The 19,059-nt window shown below is 33.0% G+C and overlaps 1 protein-coding gene and 1 long non-coding RNA gene across 2 annotated transcripts in view; one reads left to right on the top strand and one right to left on the bottom strand.

Moving 5' to 3' along the window:
• The window catches only part of LOC124458480, an 84,821-nt gene extending 68,877 nt beyond the window's left edge, over window positions 1-15,944 (top strand). Inside the window, exons 6-7 of the mRNA XM_047008491.1 lie at window positions 8,572-9,057; window positions 15,578-15,944. Of these exons, the coding sequence (XP_046864447.1) occupies window positions 8,572-9,057; window positions 15,578-15,790 (699 nt within the window). The 3' untranslated portion in view covers window positions 15,791-15,944. The remainder of the gene's footprint in view (window positions 1-8,571; window positions 9,058-15,577) is intronic.
• A 2,167-nt stretch (window positions 15,945-18,111) lies between these two features.
• LOC124458483 lies at window positions 18,112-18,471 on the bottom strand. Its single transcript, XR_006953211.1, has 2 exons — window positions 18,372-18,471; window positions 18,112-18,292 (listed from the first exon to the last, which is right to left on the bottom strand). It is a non-coding gene; the product is annotated as an uncharacterized LOC124458483 (long non-coding RNA).
• Window positions 18,472-19,059: the final 588 nt, after the last annotated feature.

Here is a 19,059-nt window from a genome sequence, read left to right as displayed (position 1 = left end):
CATGATATCATGTGGATTGCGTCAGTTGTATCATAAATTAATGTTTTGTCTTTATGTTTGGTGAAACACAATTTGAGTTTTGTGTAGGTTTGTGGGCGACGTTAATATTAAATGGTCGAAGAAATCTGGCAATCAGTTCTGCTGTTCCATTTATGTATGGTAATGTGACGAGTTTTACTGTTTCCTCCATTTTCTTGTTGCTTTTGTCGGCTTGTATTTTGTTTTGTATTTTGTTTATTGTTTTGTTTATGAAGTTTCTAGGGTAAATATTTTTAATAAATGTGTATTATACGTAGTTGCGTTCTGTTTTCTTGGCATCTTCAGTGTTACAATGATTGTTTATCCTGTTAAAATGTGTTAAAATGTAGCTTATTTTGTATTTTGTTGGGTGATTGCTGTTGAAATCGAGTATTTGGTATGTGTGGGTGGTTTTGCGATATACTTGTATATTTAGTGTACCTTCATCTGTTCTGGTTATTTGGATGTCGAGGAAAGTAAGTTGTTTGTCGTGCTCTTCGTCTCTAGTGAAGGTTTTGTTTTTTGTGGTATTGTTTATGGTGTGTAGGATTAACTAAGTTTTGTCTTTCTTGACTATGCAAAATATGTCGTCGACATATTATTTCCATAGTCCGATGTTTGTGTTGTTTGTGACTGATCCAATCACATTAATCCACCTGCTAATCTAAATAGACGCTCTAAGTGTCTAGAAGCTAAAAGCATGTTTAAATAATATTTCCTCATTTTGATGAAAGCTCGAAGCAACGAGTCAAGAGCTCAAAAAACCATTTCACACAATCCGAGAATCTTTCATTTTATATATTAAATGCCTGGATTACCAATATTTAAACTTATAGACTTTAAACTTCAGGGAAAGATCCCCTGAAGAAGATCCCCTATAAGCAATCTCTAAGCAGGCTTTTCTGGATGAATCTGTATTTTTCGTGAATTTTTTCAAATAAAATAAAATAAAATCAACAATATTTTGCTGATTCTACTCGGAGTTTTACGCCGTAAGGCAATCTTCATACAACTGACCAATTGTTTATTATTCACTGATTGGAAGCATGTTGAATCTGTTTAAAACATTGACGTGCAACATCTAAGTCGAGGTCCTTGCATCTTTTCCATCAACAAAGCGCACTCTTCAAAAGTTTTCCAAGATTGTTAGGGAAACGCATATTACCATTGTGTATTTATAACCTGACATGGATGCCATGAAAAATTATGTAATTGAAAGTATTTTGCAATTGAAATTTTGTTTGGCGAGAAAATTTGCCAGACTATATATAGCTCCCATTTCCAACAACTCCCTTCTTCCTGCAAGCTGTGCAAGTCTTTGTTTTCTTTTCCAGCTTCAACTAATTGTTTACGTGTGCAGTGTGATAATATTCACAATTGGGCTAGTTATTTTTCATAAACGTGGAGTACGTGTTGGTATATTCTGTTTTATTGGTTTCTTCGATGGTGCAGCGTGTGTGTGAATTTTGTAGAAACACTTTCTTATGCAGCTTGGTGTGGGAGGGTATTTTTGCTTAATTCTTGTGTGTTAATTCTTCTCTCATCTAATGGGCTTTCTTTGTAGTATAAGTTTTGAAAGGGGAATTCGGTGGAAAGGCAAAAAAAATAAACCGCTTCGATAGATCGTGTCTTCTTTAAAAGGATATAAGTATATCTCTCTTTTGAACAAGTATGTTTCAAATATTAATTTTGTTGCTCAAAACTGCATGTTTGAATCATAAAACAATGGAAGAAACATAAGGAAAGAAACAGAATTCAATTATGTAATCTGAGGCAAGGTATTAAACTTACTTCTTGGTGTTATAAGTAGCAAATACTATTTAAAGCGGCTAATGTAGGATTTTTAAAGACTTTTTAGGGCTTTTGCATATCTAGTGGTCGGGTTAGGTTGGGACTACACTAGGAGTTTAAAAAGGCACTCACATCCTTTATCGAGTATGTGCAAAAATAACAAAAAATAGTATAATGGTTCTGACCTATAATTAACATTTTCTGTGTCACTAAAAGACACATTGCATTCAATTCGACTAAAAAATTCAGTAAGTATACCCACCCAATATAGACAAATTTTAATTATATGTCTGAGTCATGTTCAAACTAATAGTATTTAACTTCCACTGTAGCCTGACCACTAGTCTATTAATGTAGCCCTAATGTCCTGACTACTAGTCTTTTATATACTATTTGTTACATATATTACCGAAAAGCAAATTCAATACCTTGCCTCTGATTATATACTTGAATTCAGCTTTTCTCCTTTTACTAAAAAAGATTGTGTAGTTCTTGCATCTTTTGGAGTTTGTTTTACAATTTCAACCAGAAGTTTTCAGAATCCAAATTAATTTTCAAACATACTTGTTCCAAGGCAGGGTGCTCAATGAAACATCTCCCATCCATTTTCTCCACCATCATTTTTTCTTTGTATGGCACAGTTTTTAAAATAACAAAGACACTCGCTATGCTTCATATTCTAAGTTCCTGTTGCCCCATTTTATACACGTACAAAGCTTGTAAGCACTCTAGTATTTATACAATAATATACAGAACACTCAGCAAAACACCGTACAATTGACTCTATATACAGACAAAATTACCAAGTATTGGTTGGTTTCTTTGCAGATAATTGTAAACATAGTTTTAATTCTTCCTCTTACTTTTGTACGTGTAATTAACTGTTGTTAATATTCCATATGCTCCATACAAGTAGCTGTAGCCTACAAGTTTCATAAAAACGCAAGCTTCACCAAATTTTTCTTCGTCTGTGTTTGCGCTAAGAGACGGCTCGGAAGACGATTTGGAGTCTACATTTGTTTCTAAACTTTTGTCAAATGTCATAATTTACAAAATATAATGCCAAAATCAGAAAAGTATCTTTAAATTTCATATTACGAGGCTCAAGCGCACAGCATTTCAATTAAGAAATAAAAGACGTTTATTGTGTTTGCATAAGATTATGCAAACGGAGGAAGCCTTTAAGGAAGTTGAGAGCAGATCAGTGCATTCCCGAGACTGGAGGTTGAGGTTGCAAATGCTCGGTGGCTCTCACAAACATCTACGAGGCTTGCATAAGCCAGTGCATACACGAAAAACATCTTTTAGTTCTTTTATAAAATAAAATAATGCAAAAAGACAAACATTTTTATTTTTCCGCTAAAATGTTTTCATGAATGATTTGCAAATTATCTTTGACTGATTGATTGTTTTGAATGAATTAATTGGTTGAGCACAGATGTATTTGCTCAGGCTTATGCAAACACAGTTCTAGACCAATTAGCACACTCGTTTCATTGTGTTTTTTTTTATAATCTTAATTGTTGTGACTGGGACAATTTCCTTAAGTAAACAACGTTTTCATATCGAATAAATGTCCCGTTTTTTAATCCAATTTTTTATTTGAGGCCGTAAAATTGCAGGTTTGAATACAAAAAACCTGGATAATGATAGAGTTTTTCGTTGAAATTTGGCAGGTGTTTTAATCAAATCTATATTTTATAAAAATGCAATAAAATGATGACTCAATGTTTCGTCACGGGGTTATTTAAGCAAAATTCTTTGGCGGCATTATTGATTCGGAAAGGTTTTCAAATTTGAGTGATATTTAAGAAATTATTGTTTAAAGGTAGTTCAGAGTTGTAAAAAAATAGTTTGAAGAAAATAAAATTTTACATCACTACATTCATTTTACACTGATTAAAAGACCAAAAATAGGTCTTTGCCTTTAATAATTATTACTGAAGAAAGAAGTTCTAACAATCAGTTAAAACAGTTTTAATTTAAAACGTGTGTTAGTGCGTTTTTGTGTTATGCAGTGGAATATGCAGAATACAATTCAAAAAAACGGTTTATATTTTTGCATATAAAAATTTAATAACTCCATGTATAAAAATGCAAGCACTTTTGGTGTTTGAAAAAAATTTTAGCTACATAGTACAGGTCGCTTGCGATACAATCCTCACTTTAGAATCAAGCAAGCACTTGGCTAGCAACTTGAAAATAGATTACAAATCAATTATAAGTTTGGATGATAAATTTATCAGGCAAAAATCTCTTTGAAGCAAAAAATAATAAAGGTACAAAATTGGATACCTCCAGAATAAGATATAAATGCTTTATTTCACTATTATTAGTTATCATTTACAAACAAACATCACCATGATTATTGAATATTTTGGTTAGTTAGTTTTAGTGTTAAGTTTGACAGTATCATGTTGTTACATGAAATAGTGCATCGTTCGTATACAAGTAAATTTCTCTTCTTTTTCTATGAAGTACATCTTCATATTTACACCTGAAGTTTTAGTTTAGAACAGACGAGAACGCAAGAGATTCTACTTTCATACACATAACATTATTTACAGTTCAATGACTTACATTGAAATGGTTTATATTTTCTAATAAAAAGCCTTTACGTACTTGTTACCAATAGTCTATCATCTTATTTTTATCATGTTCTTTCACACAACCTTTCATAACCTTCCAAAATCTTTTGCGTAAGAGGCGACTAATATTCCAAAACTAATTTTTTCCAATATAATTTATAAGACGCCAGCATCAAGAAACTTGCAAGAGTAATTCATTCCCTTCCTCTAAAGATCAATTTGTTTTAGTCTCCACTCAAAATATGATGTAATTTAAAGGAAACGGTCAAGGCCGAAATCAACGCAGTGGTATAATTGGGGACGTAACTCAACATATTCATGAAAGTCTTGAGGCTGCAGATAATATTGAGTTCAAAGTACACTCTAAAAAATGCACAACAAGACAAGCAGGTACTTATACAATTCTTAAATTTTCTTAAGATTGTTGATTTGCTATTTAAACTAGAAAACATACCTAATTCTAATGTGTTGAAATTTAAAACTTCTAACATTCATTGCAAAGATTTTTATTAACATTTTCTTAACAACGTGTTTCTCTAAATCTCAATTGTTCTAATGTTTATTTGACGATATTTAATTTTCATAGAATGTCATATTGAAAGAGTTTTGTTTTCATTTTTGTTTTCGTTTTTGCTTTCATCTTCGTTTATGTTTTTTTTTTCTTTTTCTTGCAAAGATGATAGTTGGTTTTCTTCGATCTTTTAATGACTTTTATAATTTTATAAATTAATTTCAAAATAATAAAGTCAACATTAGTTGTCATTAACTTGACCTTTATGATAATGTTTTTGTGTACATGATTTAAAGTAATTGGAATAAATCGTTTAATAGTTTTACTTATTTTAATGTATTCTTTCTACTTTGTGTAATTAATACAGGCAGTCTAATAAATGAAACAAAATGCAAAAAGACTTGTCAATGTCTTAATGAGAACTTTGGACGATGGAAAAACAATACGTGGCAACCATTTTACTCAGGTAAACTTTAGCAAAAACATTTTTAAAAGTTTGAATAGCAATAGTAAAAAATGCCAGTTGCCTGAATGCAGTCTTAGAACGAGATATTCAAACTCTTGCATTTCCGAAATATGATCTGTTTGTTTCTGAATGCCATAAAAAATAAGCTTTGGGCAATTTAGACATGCTGGTGTTTCTTTAACATCGGCCATGTACAAAAAATTACCCTAAAATTAAAAAAAGAATGTTATCAAGTAAAAGATTTTAAATTTTAAATGACATTAATCTGTATGGTTTTTCTGAGATACCTTCTAGAGTCAACAATGTGTATTTTTCGTTAAATTAATAAGCGCAAGAGAACTTCAAAAACCTTAATCCAAGTACTACTGCAGATTGAAGCAATTTTTATATAGATATTGTAAAAATTAAAGGAGAATGCCAAAAAAGTTACACGACCTTTTTGTACAATATATTCACCTGGATCTTTGGGCCGTGAGGGAATTAGCTCAGTTGAACGCTTTCAATATCGTATTATGGATAATATAAAATAATAACTCCTCTCAATGCAATGATGAATCTATCCTATTACGATGTCTGCTCTCTGGAAAACGTTCTGCTTATCAGTGTTGTCTCTACTCGTGCTCTAATTATTTTATTGTTATGCTAATAAGTGAAATTGTTTTAGATTACTAGAGATTTAATTGCAACTTTTCTTTAGTTGATGAGACCATCGTCTTAGTTTGTACAATTTCTAGCCCATCATCTCGGATTCATTAATGTCACATGAGCAAAGAGAAAGGAAAACTTTGTCATATAAGGGGATTAGGAAATTTATATCAAAACAGAATATAACAAAACATTTTGTTTATTTTCTTCTTCTTTTAATTAATGGCATACACAATCGTTAAGTAAGCTAAAATTAGTACCGTAGTAAGGCTTGGTTTAAAAGAGTAAATGCTTTTTCGAACGCATATTCTCAACAAAAAGTTACATTCTTATGTGTGAGATTATTTAACGTCAAAGATATAGTTACAAAGTTCCAAACATATCTACGGTATTAATTTCCTAGCCCATAAAAGCTTTGACCTCACATCGGCATTGGGATGGGAAAAATCTTTGACGGCTGCTATTTTGTTCGGATCTGGCCGAATACAATTGAGAGGACAACATGACCCAATATACAACTCTAGAACGGGAAAATGAAAACTTAATGGGCTTTAGTTTGCTATCTAACGAATGGAACCTACCAAAAATATCGTTGATATGGATAAGATGATCATCAAATGAGCGTGAGTAGATAATAATATCCATCAAATAAACCAAATAAATTTGGTATTGGAGACATTGCACGACAGTATGCATTAAGCGTTGAAATGTGGATGATGGGTTTACTAACCCAAAAAGCAATGGAAAAAATGCATATAGGCCACTATGTGTTGCCAAAGCAGTTTTTGATTTTGAGCTGCCAAATAGCCGGACCACAGATCAAAGCAAGAAAAATACGAAGCTGCATGCAGACAGTCAAGGATGTTTGTTTTGTGCGGAATCGGATGAGAATGTCGTTGTTTGATCTTATTTAGCTTGCGGTAGTCCACACAGAAACGTTTTGTCCCATGTGCTTCAAGTGTAATATTTCTATTCATGACACTAACATCTTTGGTGCCATTAACATTTTCAATCTCGTCACAATTGTCTGCAATTTTTCCAACAGGAGAGTGGGAATTTTTATTAAAATTTGTGGAGTTATATTGCGATGGATGTACCTTCTTTCTCGACATTTCGCGTTAAATTGTTACTTCTTGGCTTCACGACCGTTTTGCTGTAAAGAAGAGTTCTTAGTTTCCCAACTGTGGCCAAAAAGGGTTGTTGTTGTGAGCATGATACTGATAATACTCAAAGGGAGGAACATCAGGCCAAATTTGTAAATCATATTGAGACACAAATAAATCACCCAGTAGGACGGATTGGAAAATTCTGATATAGACTATTGGGGTTGTATTTATCATCCATTCTACAGTTGTGAGCCTTATGAGCAACTATATGACAGTTGTTAAAATAGGTAATCTGGCCAACTGCTGTACGGTGGTTACGGCTAGAATGTATACCCAAATTTGACTGCATATACTACCTTGTCGGTATAAGTCATAAGCTAGCTTTGCCGAAAACTGGAGTTGTTCATCAACTCATGCAAATTGTACTACGTAAATATTTATCAAACATATCGTTGCATTTAACTAATCGTTGCTTTATTGCATGTGGATTGCATGTTACGTCATAGCCGCCATGTTGGTGGTCAAATATTTAGCATATTCACTTGAGCAAGTAAAACATCTGACACAGTCTTTTAGCTCGTCATAATGAAGCCATTTATAATCTTTGAACCAGGATGGATTAAAAGAACGATTCTATGATCCAAATCTACGTTGGGGTAACTTGAATTTTTTTTGGTAAATAGGCACTTAAACAGAAAAACGTCGTATTAACATTCTAATTAGTTATACAATCCTTTTAGATTTCATTTATTAAGGGCTTTGCAATTCTTCGAGACACTATACGTTAGTAAATTCACTATAAATATAAAGAGAACAAGAAAGAAAAACTGCAGGACATTTGACTTCTTCAGTAATTTTCATTATCAAAGCATGACTTTCAAAGCATGGGAGATATTCCCATGAAACAATTTAATAATAATATGTGAGTTTCTCTTTTACAGAAAGAAGACTAATTAATATAAGAACGTAGTCCATTTGTAAGAGACGAAATGCCTTTGATAATGTTGATACAGTGGAAAATCTAGTTTGTCACCATGGACAATTTATTTCTGTTATTGTATCTTTTTTGTGCAAACTAGATGATTGTTTTGAAGCGTTTGAATTGTGTTTAACGCTTCAACGAGGAATTTCACTATAATTTAAAATGAAATACAGGTATGATAAAAAGATTGCTTCATGGTTGGTTTGTTTTTTATAATTTTTCTTGCACTTGTTTGGAAGTACACTCGTAAGAAGTGCACTCATTCACTACGCTCACTAGTTTGTTTTAATACTTCTCAAATGGTGCATAAAATCGTAATAACTCACTAACCATGAAGTAATCTATTATTTTCGCACGTGCCAGCATATAGTATTATGGCACAAAGAAGAAAAATCTCATGACACTTGCATTTACCTCAATGCAATGATTTTGGTTTGATTCTGATGAACTTTGTTTATTTTAAGATGAATGGAATATCAATTTGGAAGTTTCTAAAACACGACCAAAAAAAGTCAACAAAGGATACCTGTTTATATATGGAGATTCTGTTTCTTTCCGCTTTTGGGGTTCTATTAAACGAAAAGATGTTTGTAGGTCTTCATTCAAAGCTTGCAGAGTTTTTCGCCAATGGATATATCCTATTGGAAACACTGAGTTTTAAAATGGACGACTACGACTTTCGTCCCAACATTGTCATATATTACATAAAAAAGGTTCTAGGAAGTGAACTAATAAAAAGAAAGGAAAACGTGTTTATGTTAAACTTTGGACTTCATTACGTACGAAGTGTTAATTTTACGACATTTAAAAAGCTTGTTGATGATGTAATAGTTGTGTTGCAGAACCGTACAAAGGAGCTCAAAACCAATGCAACATTTGTTTGGAAAACTACAACAGCAATCCGTCAAGGACTTAGACACAACACTGCCTGGAGGTTTTACACACAACAGGTAAAACTTTAGAGTCTCATAATATTTCTCTCAGTTAAAAAAGTGTTTATATACAAAAATATTACCATAAATAGATAGATTTTAAAAAATTGTTTGTTGCAGCTACAACGTGCATTGTTTTTATGTCATGAAAAGTAAATATTACACAATGTTTTTTCTTCTAATTTCAAATAGAAACACCCTCTATCATAAGGAAGACTATTAAAACAAACCAGCTTAGTGATTTTAAAATAAGAAAATTCAGAAAACTATACAAGCATCACTTATTATACCATGCTTGACACGGTGCTTGTATCTTGTCTATTTCTGTATCAATACACGTTTTTTTCAGTATAGTAGCGAATATTATGCATATAATAGATATATATAGTATGATAGTTTCTACCATTGTTAGTAGCTTCTGTATAAATATTCCAATGAAATATTGTTTGGAGCAAATGATGAGTTTATTTACAAAATAAATAGAGTGAAAAAATTAAAGTTTAAGATTAGAGTCAGTTTTGTTTATGCATGTGAAGTGCTTCGTCGAGAAAGCAATATCGGCAGTGCCAATAATTTGAAAATAAGAGGATAATTATGGAATAAAGGTTATGTTAAAAGGGTGTCGATAAACACATGAGTTTTTGTCACTTTTGGGGTTGTTTTCCGTTCGCGTGAATTACATCATCGCTCGCACGATCGAATAAGTATACCACTAGAGATTTAACAGAATGTGGAGTAGGATCTTTCGATGAAAGGCAATTTTCTGTTTGAATGAAGTAAAAATTAGTACGATGTTAATGTCATTGCAGAAATGCTTCATAATGTTTGTAAGTCTGTGTTGTGTGTGTCGCGAATGATGTTCGTAATTTTTTTGTGATGGTCGTTAAATGGGATGTTTTTATTTTAGCTTTGAACTTAATATTATTGTTGTCATGGAAATATATTTTGACTGTTTTATTGGTAAAGTAAAGCTAGAACGAGTTGTTTAATAAAATCAACGTGATGTTTCTTTTCCTGCTAAAAGCCGTTAATGGTGCTTTTAATAATGCTCTGTAACGGCAAGCCAAACACGTCAAAAGTGTTGTTTTAAAAAACGCTTGTTGACATCCAGTGTTTATGTCTTGAGATAAAGAAATTGATGTGCGAGAAAGAGAAAATTTGCTTTACGAAAAAGAATAATGGTCGAGTTCGTATCCAGTCCATTAAAAAAACACAAAAGTGCAAATGCTGCCATTTTCAAAATAAAATTCGATTTCAAAATAAAATTCAATGTTTAGGAAAACATTGTCCATTTTCTGAAAATGATGCTCACTTTAGTCTGTTTTATGAGGTAAATAAGCAATAAACGTGCTTTTGAAGGAGCATTTTAATTGTCATGAATATTTTTAAATAATTTTAATTACAGAATACACAAAAATAGCTATCACGCTACGTCCGAAATTATTGGCGTAGCTAGCAGTCATGCTGGTCATGCTCAGCATGACTAAAACTTTCCACAAAAATTATTTCAAACAAAACTTATTAGAGTCATTGTAGATTTATGATGACTGATTGTTTCTTTGAGATTAATTTATTAACATATAACATTTTGGAACGAAAATCAAATAAAGAATGGCTTTTGCGTCTTAATAAAGTATTCTACTAAGATTTATCTTGCTACCAGGTAAAAGCGTAAACTAAAACTTATTTTACACTTATAAGCGTAAATCGGTCATGCTATCAAAAATATTTTGTATTCTGATTGGATAAGAGCCTCTGAGCATGGTAAAACACGACATTTTACGTCATCCGGTTATGCAAATTATCAAAGGCATGACCAAACTTAATCCCGCAAGTAATTTTCTATATAAGTGATTTGCAGTTTGTGTACATTCAAAACATTACAAAACACTATCTTTATAATCTATCATATATTTCCATACTTATATATGCTGCCGAAGGAGATATCATATAAGGCCAGTGACATTGCTAGCCTTGCCTATTGTCCTCGGGATTTAATGTTTCTCTTCACGTCATTGACGATGAAGGGCGTGAACTGTCGCTAGGGGGCATGCTCCCTGAGGAAATGTTTGAATTTTGCTTTAGGAGGAGCGATTTCCAGCGATTTGGGAAAGGTCATTGAAAAATCGTAAGCATAAGTTTTCTCAAAAAAACCCATTTAATCTAAAATATAATCAAAAAATTTAAAATCGCACGCATCCCCGCATATTTTAGTTTGTATTATGTTACATATGAATATCAATATATGTGCTGTATGAGTAAAATGGCATCACAACGTGATCATGTATATGTTTTGAGGATTGTTTGTCGTTATCTAAGAGACTACATAGTTTCCATATAAAATACGCATGCATAAATGTCAATTTCCTTACTTTAAAACTCTTATTTCTTCACTTTGCCAATAACAGTAAAATGTTCACGAAGTAATATTTCGAATGACTTATCTCGCAATTTCCTTTGAAAAGGGACTCCGAGGAGAGAATTTTGAAAGCCGAGTTGTGTTGACAAGAGCATGGCCAAAAATTTTTTGCTAACAGTTTGGTCAACAACCACCAGTCAGCATCTGTTCATAAAGAGGTTTTTAGAGGTTTCAATCGACCAGCTTAGTTGCATTCTTCCAGAAGTTCAAATTCAATCACCTTCTATTCTTTAAAATGAAATTTCCAAGGAAGATTAACGAGAAATAATAAAGGAAAAAGACCTATGGGGCTAAGTGGGCCATTTCTATGCGATGTGTTTTATTAGGTAAGCAATAAGACAAGTTTGTCCCAACACAAGGTGTCGAGTATGGTTGTCTGCACATGGAAATGTTCTATCAGGACTTGAATTTCACAAAGAAGTGGTCAGCAGCCAAATTAAAAATTGCATGGTATTATGGTACATCATATATTCAAAGAAGGCCTTTTGTCAGACCAAAGCTGAAATCCTTGATTCACACAGCCTTTCTTTGTCATCTCCTGACGAAGTCACCTCGTACATGTGTAGTACTTCCTATCCTTAAAATTTGATACGTGTAGCAAAATCTAAATTTTTTGCTAAATTTTCTTTGTAGTTTTATGCACACTCAATATATTTTGTGCATTCCATGTTTACTTTCAAAATTTTTTTTGATATTGATATCAACAATAAACTCAACCCTGTTAAAAACCTTTGGGATCATGATTGCAATGTTGTACAAACTGGCACTCAACAATATACAAAACGCAATGCATAGAGGAGTAGTTATTAAAGAGCCCAAGAGTCCACAATCCTCACGATAACGAAAAAAGTCAATGTAAACAGCTGAATTAACCTATTCACTTCAGCCCATAGGCTTTCAATCCTTTCAATGTAAACGCTACTCGTGCAATGAAGCTCCCTCTGTTCAACCCACGCTGATAAACCATGTATTTTGCGACTTCCACATTTTCCATTCCACGATCTCTACGCATCCTCTTAGGAGAATCATACTATTCTACAACGCATTTAAAATATTCCAAGACTGATTGTTCTTTATTGTTGGTACAACATTGAAGGTTAATAGAGGCCCGACTAAAACCATCAATTTAGCCATGCATAACAATGCGCCAAGATATAAGTTTATGATTACAGTCGATGTGCCACAGGTTTTGGGGTTTTTACATTGTAAACTGTTTTGACAATTGGTTTTGCTGTCTTATAGCCCTTCGAACAGGGTCTACACGAATGAAAATCTCTCTAATTATAGCTCTTTGAATATTGATTCTTCTGCTTTTTAGAGCCCCTTAAATATAGGTTTCACGACTGTAAAGTGTTGATTATAACATATTATTTATAAGGCAGTCCAGAACATTGTCTTCCATAGATGCAAATGTCTCAGAAATATTCAACTCTAACCTAGAGTGATACAAAGTGCTGTCACGTATCCGTAGAGGTTCTGAAATCTCTCTGTATTTCGTCCCTAATTCATGGAGCTGCTATATTTGAGATGTTGCGATAGGTTATGCAGGTCTTAATCCGGTACATTGAGACACGCCCAGAATATGTTCAGTAAATTACGTGTTATCTAAAACGCTTCAATTGTCTCTAATTATATGCAGCTTTTTCTTTAAATGTGTCGACTAGTTGCCAAAGCAAATTTCTCAGCGTAAATTCCTCATCCGGTTCACGCAAATCAGAGCAAAATTCTACAATTATTCAAAGGCTGTCGCCAACTTTCCTCTCGCAGATTTCTAGCTGAATGGAATCTATAAATTTGTAGCTTTGTCAACTTTGTGGAAGATTTCAATTAAAGTACCAAAAAATTCTCTTAATTCGTCTTCGCCATCATCCATTTTGATTTATTGAACTAAAAAAGATGGAAATACATTAATCTTAGGTCAATGTTTTGATTATATTCTAACGGAGGTGGCAAAAAAATCAAAATTGTGGCATATGCAGTTCCATATTTTTTAATGGACTGCTTACGAATTCAATCTTCTTTTTTTTTGAGATAAGAAATTTTTTCTTGCCTTTCTCACACGTCAATTTTTTCGTCTCATACATCAATTTTTTGTCTCCCACATCAATTTCTTCATCTCAAGAAATAAACACTATATTTCAACAAGTGGTTTTATAAAACAACACTTTTGACCTGTTTGGCTTGCCATACTCTGTCTGTGAGTATGCGTAATAATCCAGTCCTGTAAAAGTGGTGAAAAACTGAAGTAGCTCAACAGTAGTCCTAGGTGGGTTGTGGCGTCCACGTTAAGCAGGTATCTTGTGATTTTGTTGATAAAATTGTTAAAAAAGCTAGTTTGTTTCAGTTTGTTTTGCAGCAACGGCACATTATAGCAAGCAGCTACATTTTCCGACAATTCTAACGTAACGGCGCATTACTGTAGCCTGCTTTACTGTCAGCTAGTTCTGCAACAACTGCACCTTACCACAATCAGTTTGGCTGTTTCCAATGTAAAGAACATTGTTTTTCTACTTGTGATCTGCAGCTTTTTGTTTACAGTGGCACCTTGCCACTAGATTTTATTTAGAACTAGCAAAGCTTGAACTTTTGAAAGTCTTGTGAAAGTTTTGTGAAAGTTCACTTTTATGTCGTTAATATGTCTTCATGTTAGGAAATCCTGCATAAAGAACTTAGACGACAATGACCCATGGTATTTCTTAAATAACTCAGCACTTTCTTTAAACAAGAGACTGATCTTTCAACAGATGCATTTCTTACTTACATATCATCATTCATCTTCATCAACTTTGCGAATTCACTAATACTAGATTGAAGATAGAACTCAAAACATATATTTCAGTAATTCTGCATATGAAATTTTTTTGAAAACTTTATCCCTAGATGAAAAGAAAAGCTGGCTGACGAGCATTGATGTATCAAAAAGATAAATATACATCTCCTTCGGTTGAAAAATTTTCTGAAGGACTTCATATGCTTTGTAAATCACTTTGGGTTTCAGGCAATTGCCGTTTGTCGGGTAAAGGTGTTTCTGTCTGCAGTTACATTTCTGTAGGGAGTTGTGATTGTTCTGGGTTGTTTCTGGGTTAAGTCTTTTTAAAATAGTCTTGTTGTGTCTGGTTGTGTCTGGTTATAGTCTTGTTGTTTTCTGGTTATGAAAACTTTCATAACGTACAGAATACGCCAATTTAAACTTTTTTTTGTTTGAGCACGGCAATTGTGTAATATTTGACGGAAATTCTGCACTAATATACAATAAAACATTATTACTCTGGAATCGACAGAGCAACAACGAAAGTTTTGGCCTTGTTCTTTCAAATATGTGTTAAAATATTTTACTTTGGTAATAACCTAAGAGATAGGTGAAACTAACCATAAATTTAGGTTATAACAATTAGAAATATGTAAATTTAACCATCAGTTATACATTGTAACTAAATTGTTATAGATAGTGGTGTACGTGATTTTTGCTTCTAGGAACTATATGAGACAACTTGATAGGACTTTTCACAGACTATATCTGTGTTTGAATGGCATTTTGTGAAGCAAAGTTTATGTTCGTAGGCATGCCAATGAGCTTTGACATTTGGCCAAAAAAGTCAAGCACTGTACACTTCGTTGTTTTCAAAAACATGTTAGCAAAATGCATTGTTCTTACACAAAAGTGATAATAAAATTAGACAATTGCCATTCCTCTAAAAGGCTAAAAGTGCATTTCTGAAGCATTGAAAATTAAAATTTTTCTAGGGAGTCTTAGGACCCTTTTACAAGGTGAACCCTCATCCGTTCCATAACTGATGCAATGTGATTGAACCACGCTGCTGCAATAAAAGATACAAGGTTTTTTCAACTCGTAAACCTGATCCGAGAGTGGTCTCGTTTATAACATAAAGTACACAGATCCTAAATAAGCTTTTGAAATTACTAATCAAGTTGCTACTTTATACTTTATGGTTAGAAGTGAAGTGTGCAGTACTACTATTAATGGTCTTTATGTAAAACTAAGCTATGATTCTGCGTAAATTAATATATAAATTTACGCTTTTTTTAAGTTAGTTGTTTAATCAACCCCAATCCGTCTTTGAGCTTTTCTTACAAATTGTAAATTTGGTTTAATTTTAGAGATTAACGCTTTTCGACGCGTACGCCATGTCAGAAATGTGTAAAGCTGGTTTCTACGTAGCTGACGTGTTTCCACTGAGTGCATCATATTTACCTGGACCATTTGATTCTACTCATTACCGTGACAATGTGTTTGAGTCGTTGGGAAGAGATTTAGAGCTTTTTTCGATTGCTGGTTTGGATTATCAACCAACAAGGGTGTGCATTGAATAAGACTTTCTCACAAGTACAGACAATCAAACGTATTTTTCTTAAATTTATACATGTTCTATCTTACAACTAATACTAGTGCTTATTAAAATGTATCAATTGATACCGTGCAAGTGCACATATCTTTTTGATTAATACAAAATAACTAGTGCAAAAAGAGTAGTTTCTTAAATGTTCAAAACGCAAACATTTTGTGTTAAAAAATATAATGATTGAATCATGATTTTGTAAGAGCAAAATAGTTATAAAACATTTAAAATACATGACAAATTTCTTAAGAACAAAAATATTTCGGCATACTTTATGCCATCTTCAGTCGAAGTGAATCAATATAGGAAGTTTACACGATAATATATGTATTAATAAAGCGGAAGTATTAAATAGTTATCAATAATTATTTACAATTGAGTAGAGTGTTATAAAATGTTTGTGTTAGGCTTATTAAAAGAAAAAAAAACTTCAAAGAAAATGGATAATAAATGATAAAGTAATAAATGCTATTTACCAGTCGAAGACAATGTTAAAATGCTGCATTTGTTTGTTGAGGTTAGGTTTAAGTTTCTTGATGTAAGGGGCTTCTTTGAGTTTAAGAGCGAAAGGAGTGTGAGCGAGTAGTCTCCCACCTTTCACACTGATTAAAGAACATAGAACCACGGAGTCACACATAATCACCACACTGCAAAAATAATCACACACAATCCTGCTTCCGTATCTTAGACACCGCTCAAACTCATTTTGCCCTTAAACTCAAAGAAGGCCTTTATATCAAGAAACGTAAAAATAACCTCTAGAAACAAATGAGCATTTTAACATTGTCTTCGATTTGTAAAAAACAATTATTACTTTGTCAGTTATTATCCATACATTTTCTTCGTACTTTTTTCGTTTCTTTTATAAAACCTGACACAAACAATTTATAGCACTTTACTCAACTGTAAATAATTATTCATAACGATTCGATACTTCCGCTCTATTACTATATACAAATTATGATGTAAACTTTTATATACATTAATTTCGCCCTGAAGATGGCATAAAGTATTCCGAAACATGTTTGATCCAAAGAAATCTGTTTGAATTGTGCATTGAAATTAAACGAAAAATTTTTTTTATTGTTATAAAGAAGTTTTGACTAACATTAAGTCATCAGTAGATAACGTGCAGCCTTGTAACACTTTGTCACGGAGCTCTAAAAAATGTCAGTTAGTTTCCAGACTTCCGAAGTTAATCGGAGGGCGCAGTTTTAAACCGGAAACAAGGTAATTGAACGAGACTTGTCGCTGGATAACATATTTAATCAGAAACACGTCAAAGTTAAAAGATGCATGCTATTGTCAAAGTAACTTTATAGTTCAATTTCCTTTTTCATTCTAAGGTAAAACAACCGATAAATAACGAGGTAAAAGACATTTTCAAGGTTAGCGCAGTCATATTGCAGGGGGTGCAAAAACAATGGGCCGAGCGCACTGTCACCCATGGCGCCCATATAAATTACTAATAAATGTGCAAAATTTAACCTTATACATACAGGCCATTTCTTTTAAAAATATTTCTAAACAAGTCAATTTTAATATTCAAATTATTAATTGCGATTTTTATACGTTTGAGTCCAATTTTGTGGTAGTCAAATAGCGGAAAATTTAAGAAAATATTTGTTTTCTTTCAACAACGTGACCGTCATGACTGTTTTGAGTTCGCAAATATACAGAACTCATAAGCCAAGTCAAACAAGCTAACCACTTAATTACCCAAGTAGCCGCAAGCAAAGGTAAATGATGCACGTTGTGCAGTTGGATGGTGCGATACTGATAAACTCTATCCTGATTATCAAGTTAAGAGGTCCCACGTAGAAAAGTTAGTTTTTCATACAAGTGTCCCAAAGAGCAAGCACTTGATGAAATTTGGCGAAAACAAGTTGCAAACAGCATAGCCGATAATGTTAAAGTGCCTACATTATGAATTTTAGCCCCTCCCCTTTTTATGATCTTAATTGAAAATTTGGATTATTTGAAGAACTATGATATGTCGTTGGACTTAAACAGATAAATATAAGTTCCTTAACTTTGCCTCCAAATTCGGGTATTATTTGCAATTTTTTTACAACGCCATATTGATAATTGTGACGTAGATAGTTGAGCAAGTCTGTTTTTATTAATGTAATATTATATTATGGGAGGTGATTTTGTTGTCGTTTTTCTTGTCTTAAAAACAAATAATGACAGTATTTTCAATAAAATATTAAAAAACAAGTTTTTCGATAAGTATGGCCTCAAATCAGTGCTCAGATAATTCGAATTCGACATCTGAATGCGTATCTGATTCGAGCTCGGAATCGGTGGGTTATGTCAAGCATTTAAAAGACTTCACATACGACGATGAACCGCTTGCAGGAGATGGTGATGAAGTGCATACTCCAGATGATCCCGATGTAATTCTCCCTGCGACATTAAAACAACGAAGTGATGGCGTAATTCCACTCAGTGAATGGTAAGTTGTTGTTTTCTCCTGTTAGTAATATACATAAAGTTACTTTATAAACCACAATGCTCCCACGTTTCAGGTGTAATTGTCAATGCTGTCATACCAATTTGTTAGAAGGCGCATTAGAGTACAGATGCTGTAAGGTAATAGGACTAGCTTTGCAGAAAATGACATTCGATGGCATCATTGAGAAAATATCATGCATAACACAGCATGCCAAATTTGGGCCATTTGTTCATGAAAACTGTCCTTGAAAAGATCGTGCTGTCCTTGAAAACATCGGGCCACTATTGAGGTATAGGAATGGACGTGCTTATCGCCGCCAAGCCTCGCAATCATTAAATATGAATGATTGTAAATTGTATCAGAAACAATGTTATAATCAACATTGCTTCACCAACAATAAATAGTCCAACATTTTGTTAACATGATACAATATAACATAAAGTATTTAATTTGTAAAGTTAATGTTATTTCAGTTCTTTAGTTATAGATCAGTGGACACGTGACAATCGTACGATCTTACATACTTCGTGTGCATGTACATATATATTTTGTTGTTGTAAAATCAATTTTTTCTTCTTTGAATAAAGCTCATAATCTAAAGGTTATGGGCCCAGGAAGCTCAGAAGTAGCCCAGATAGCCCAGGATAGCCCATAAATAGCTCAGCAATAGCACAGAAATAGTACAAGACCGTATTTATGGATAGTCAAACAATAAAGTGGCTTGTATTCGATGGAACAGCCGAGAACTATCCGGCATGGAGCACAAAGTTTACTGCTTATTTGCA

Source organism: Xenia sp. Carnegie-2017, unplaced genomic scaffold (assembly GCF_021976095.1).
Source record: "Xenia sp. Carnegie-2017 unplaced genomic scaffold, XeniaSp_v1 HiC_scaffold_6, whole genome shotgun sequence".
NCBI lineage: Eukaryota > Metazoa > Cnidaria > Anthozoa > Malacalcyonacea > Xeniidae > Xenia > Xenia sp. Carnegie-2017.
Note: the sequence above shows the minus strand (reverse complement) of the source record. Positions and strands in the feature narration are given on the sequence as shown.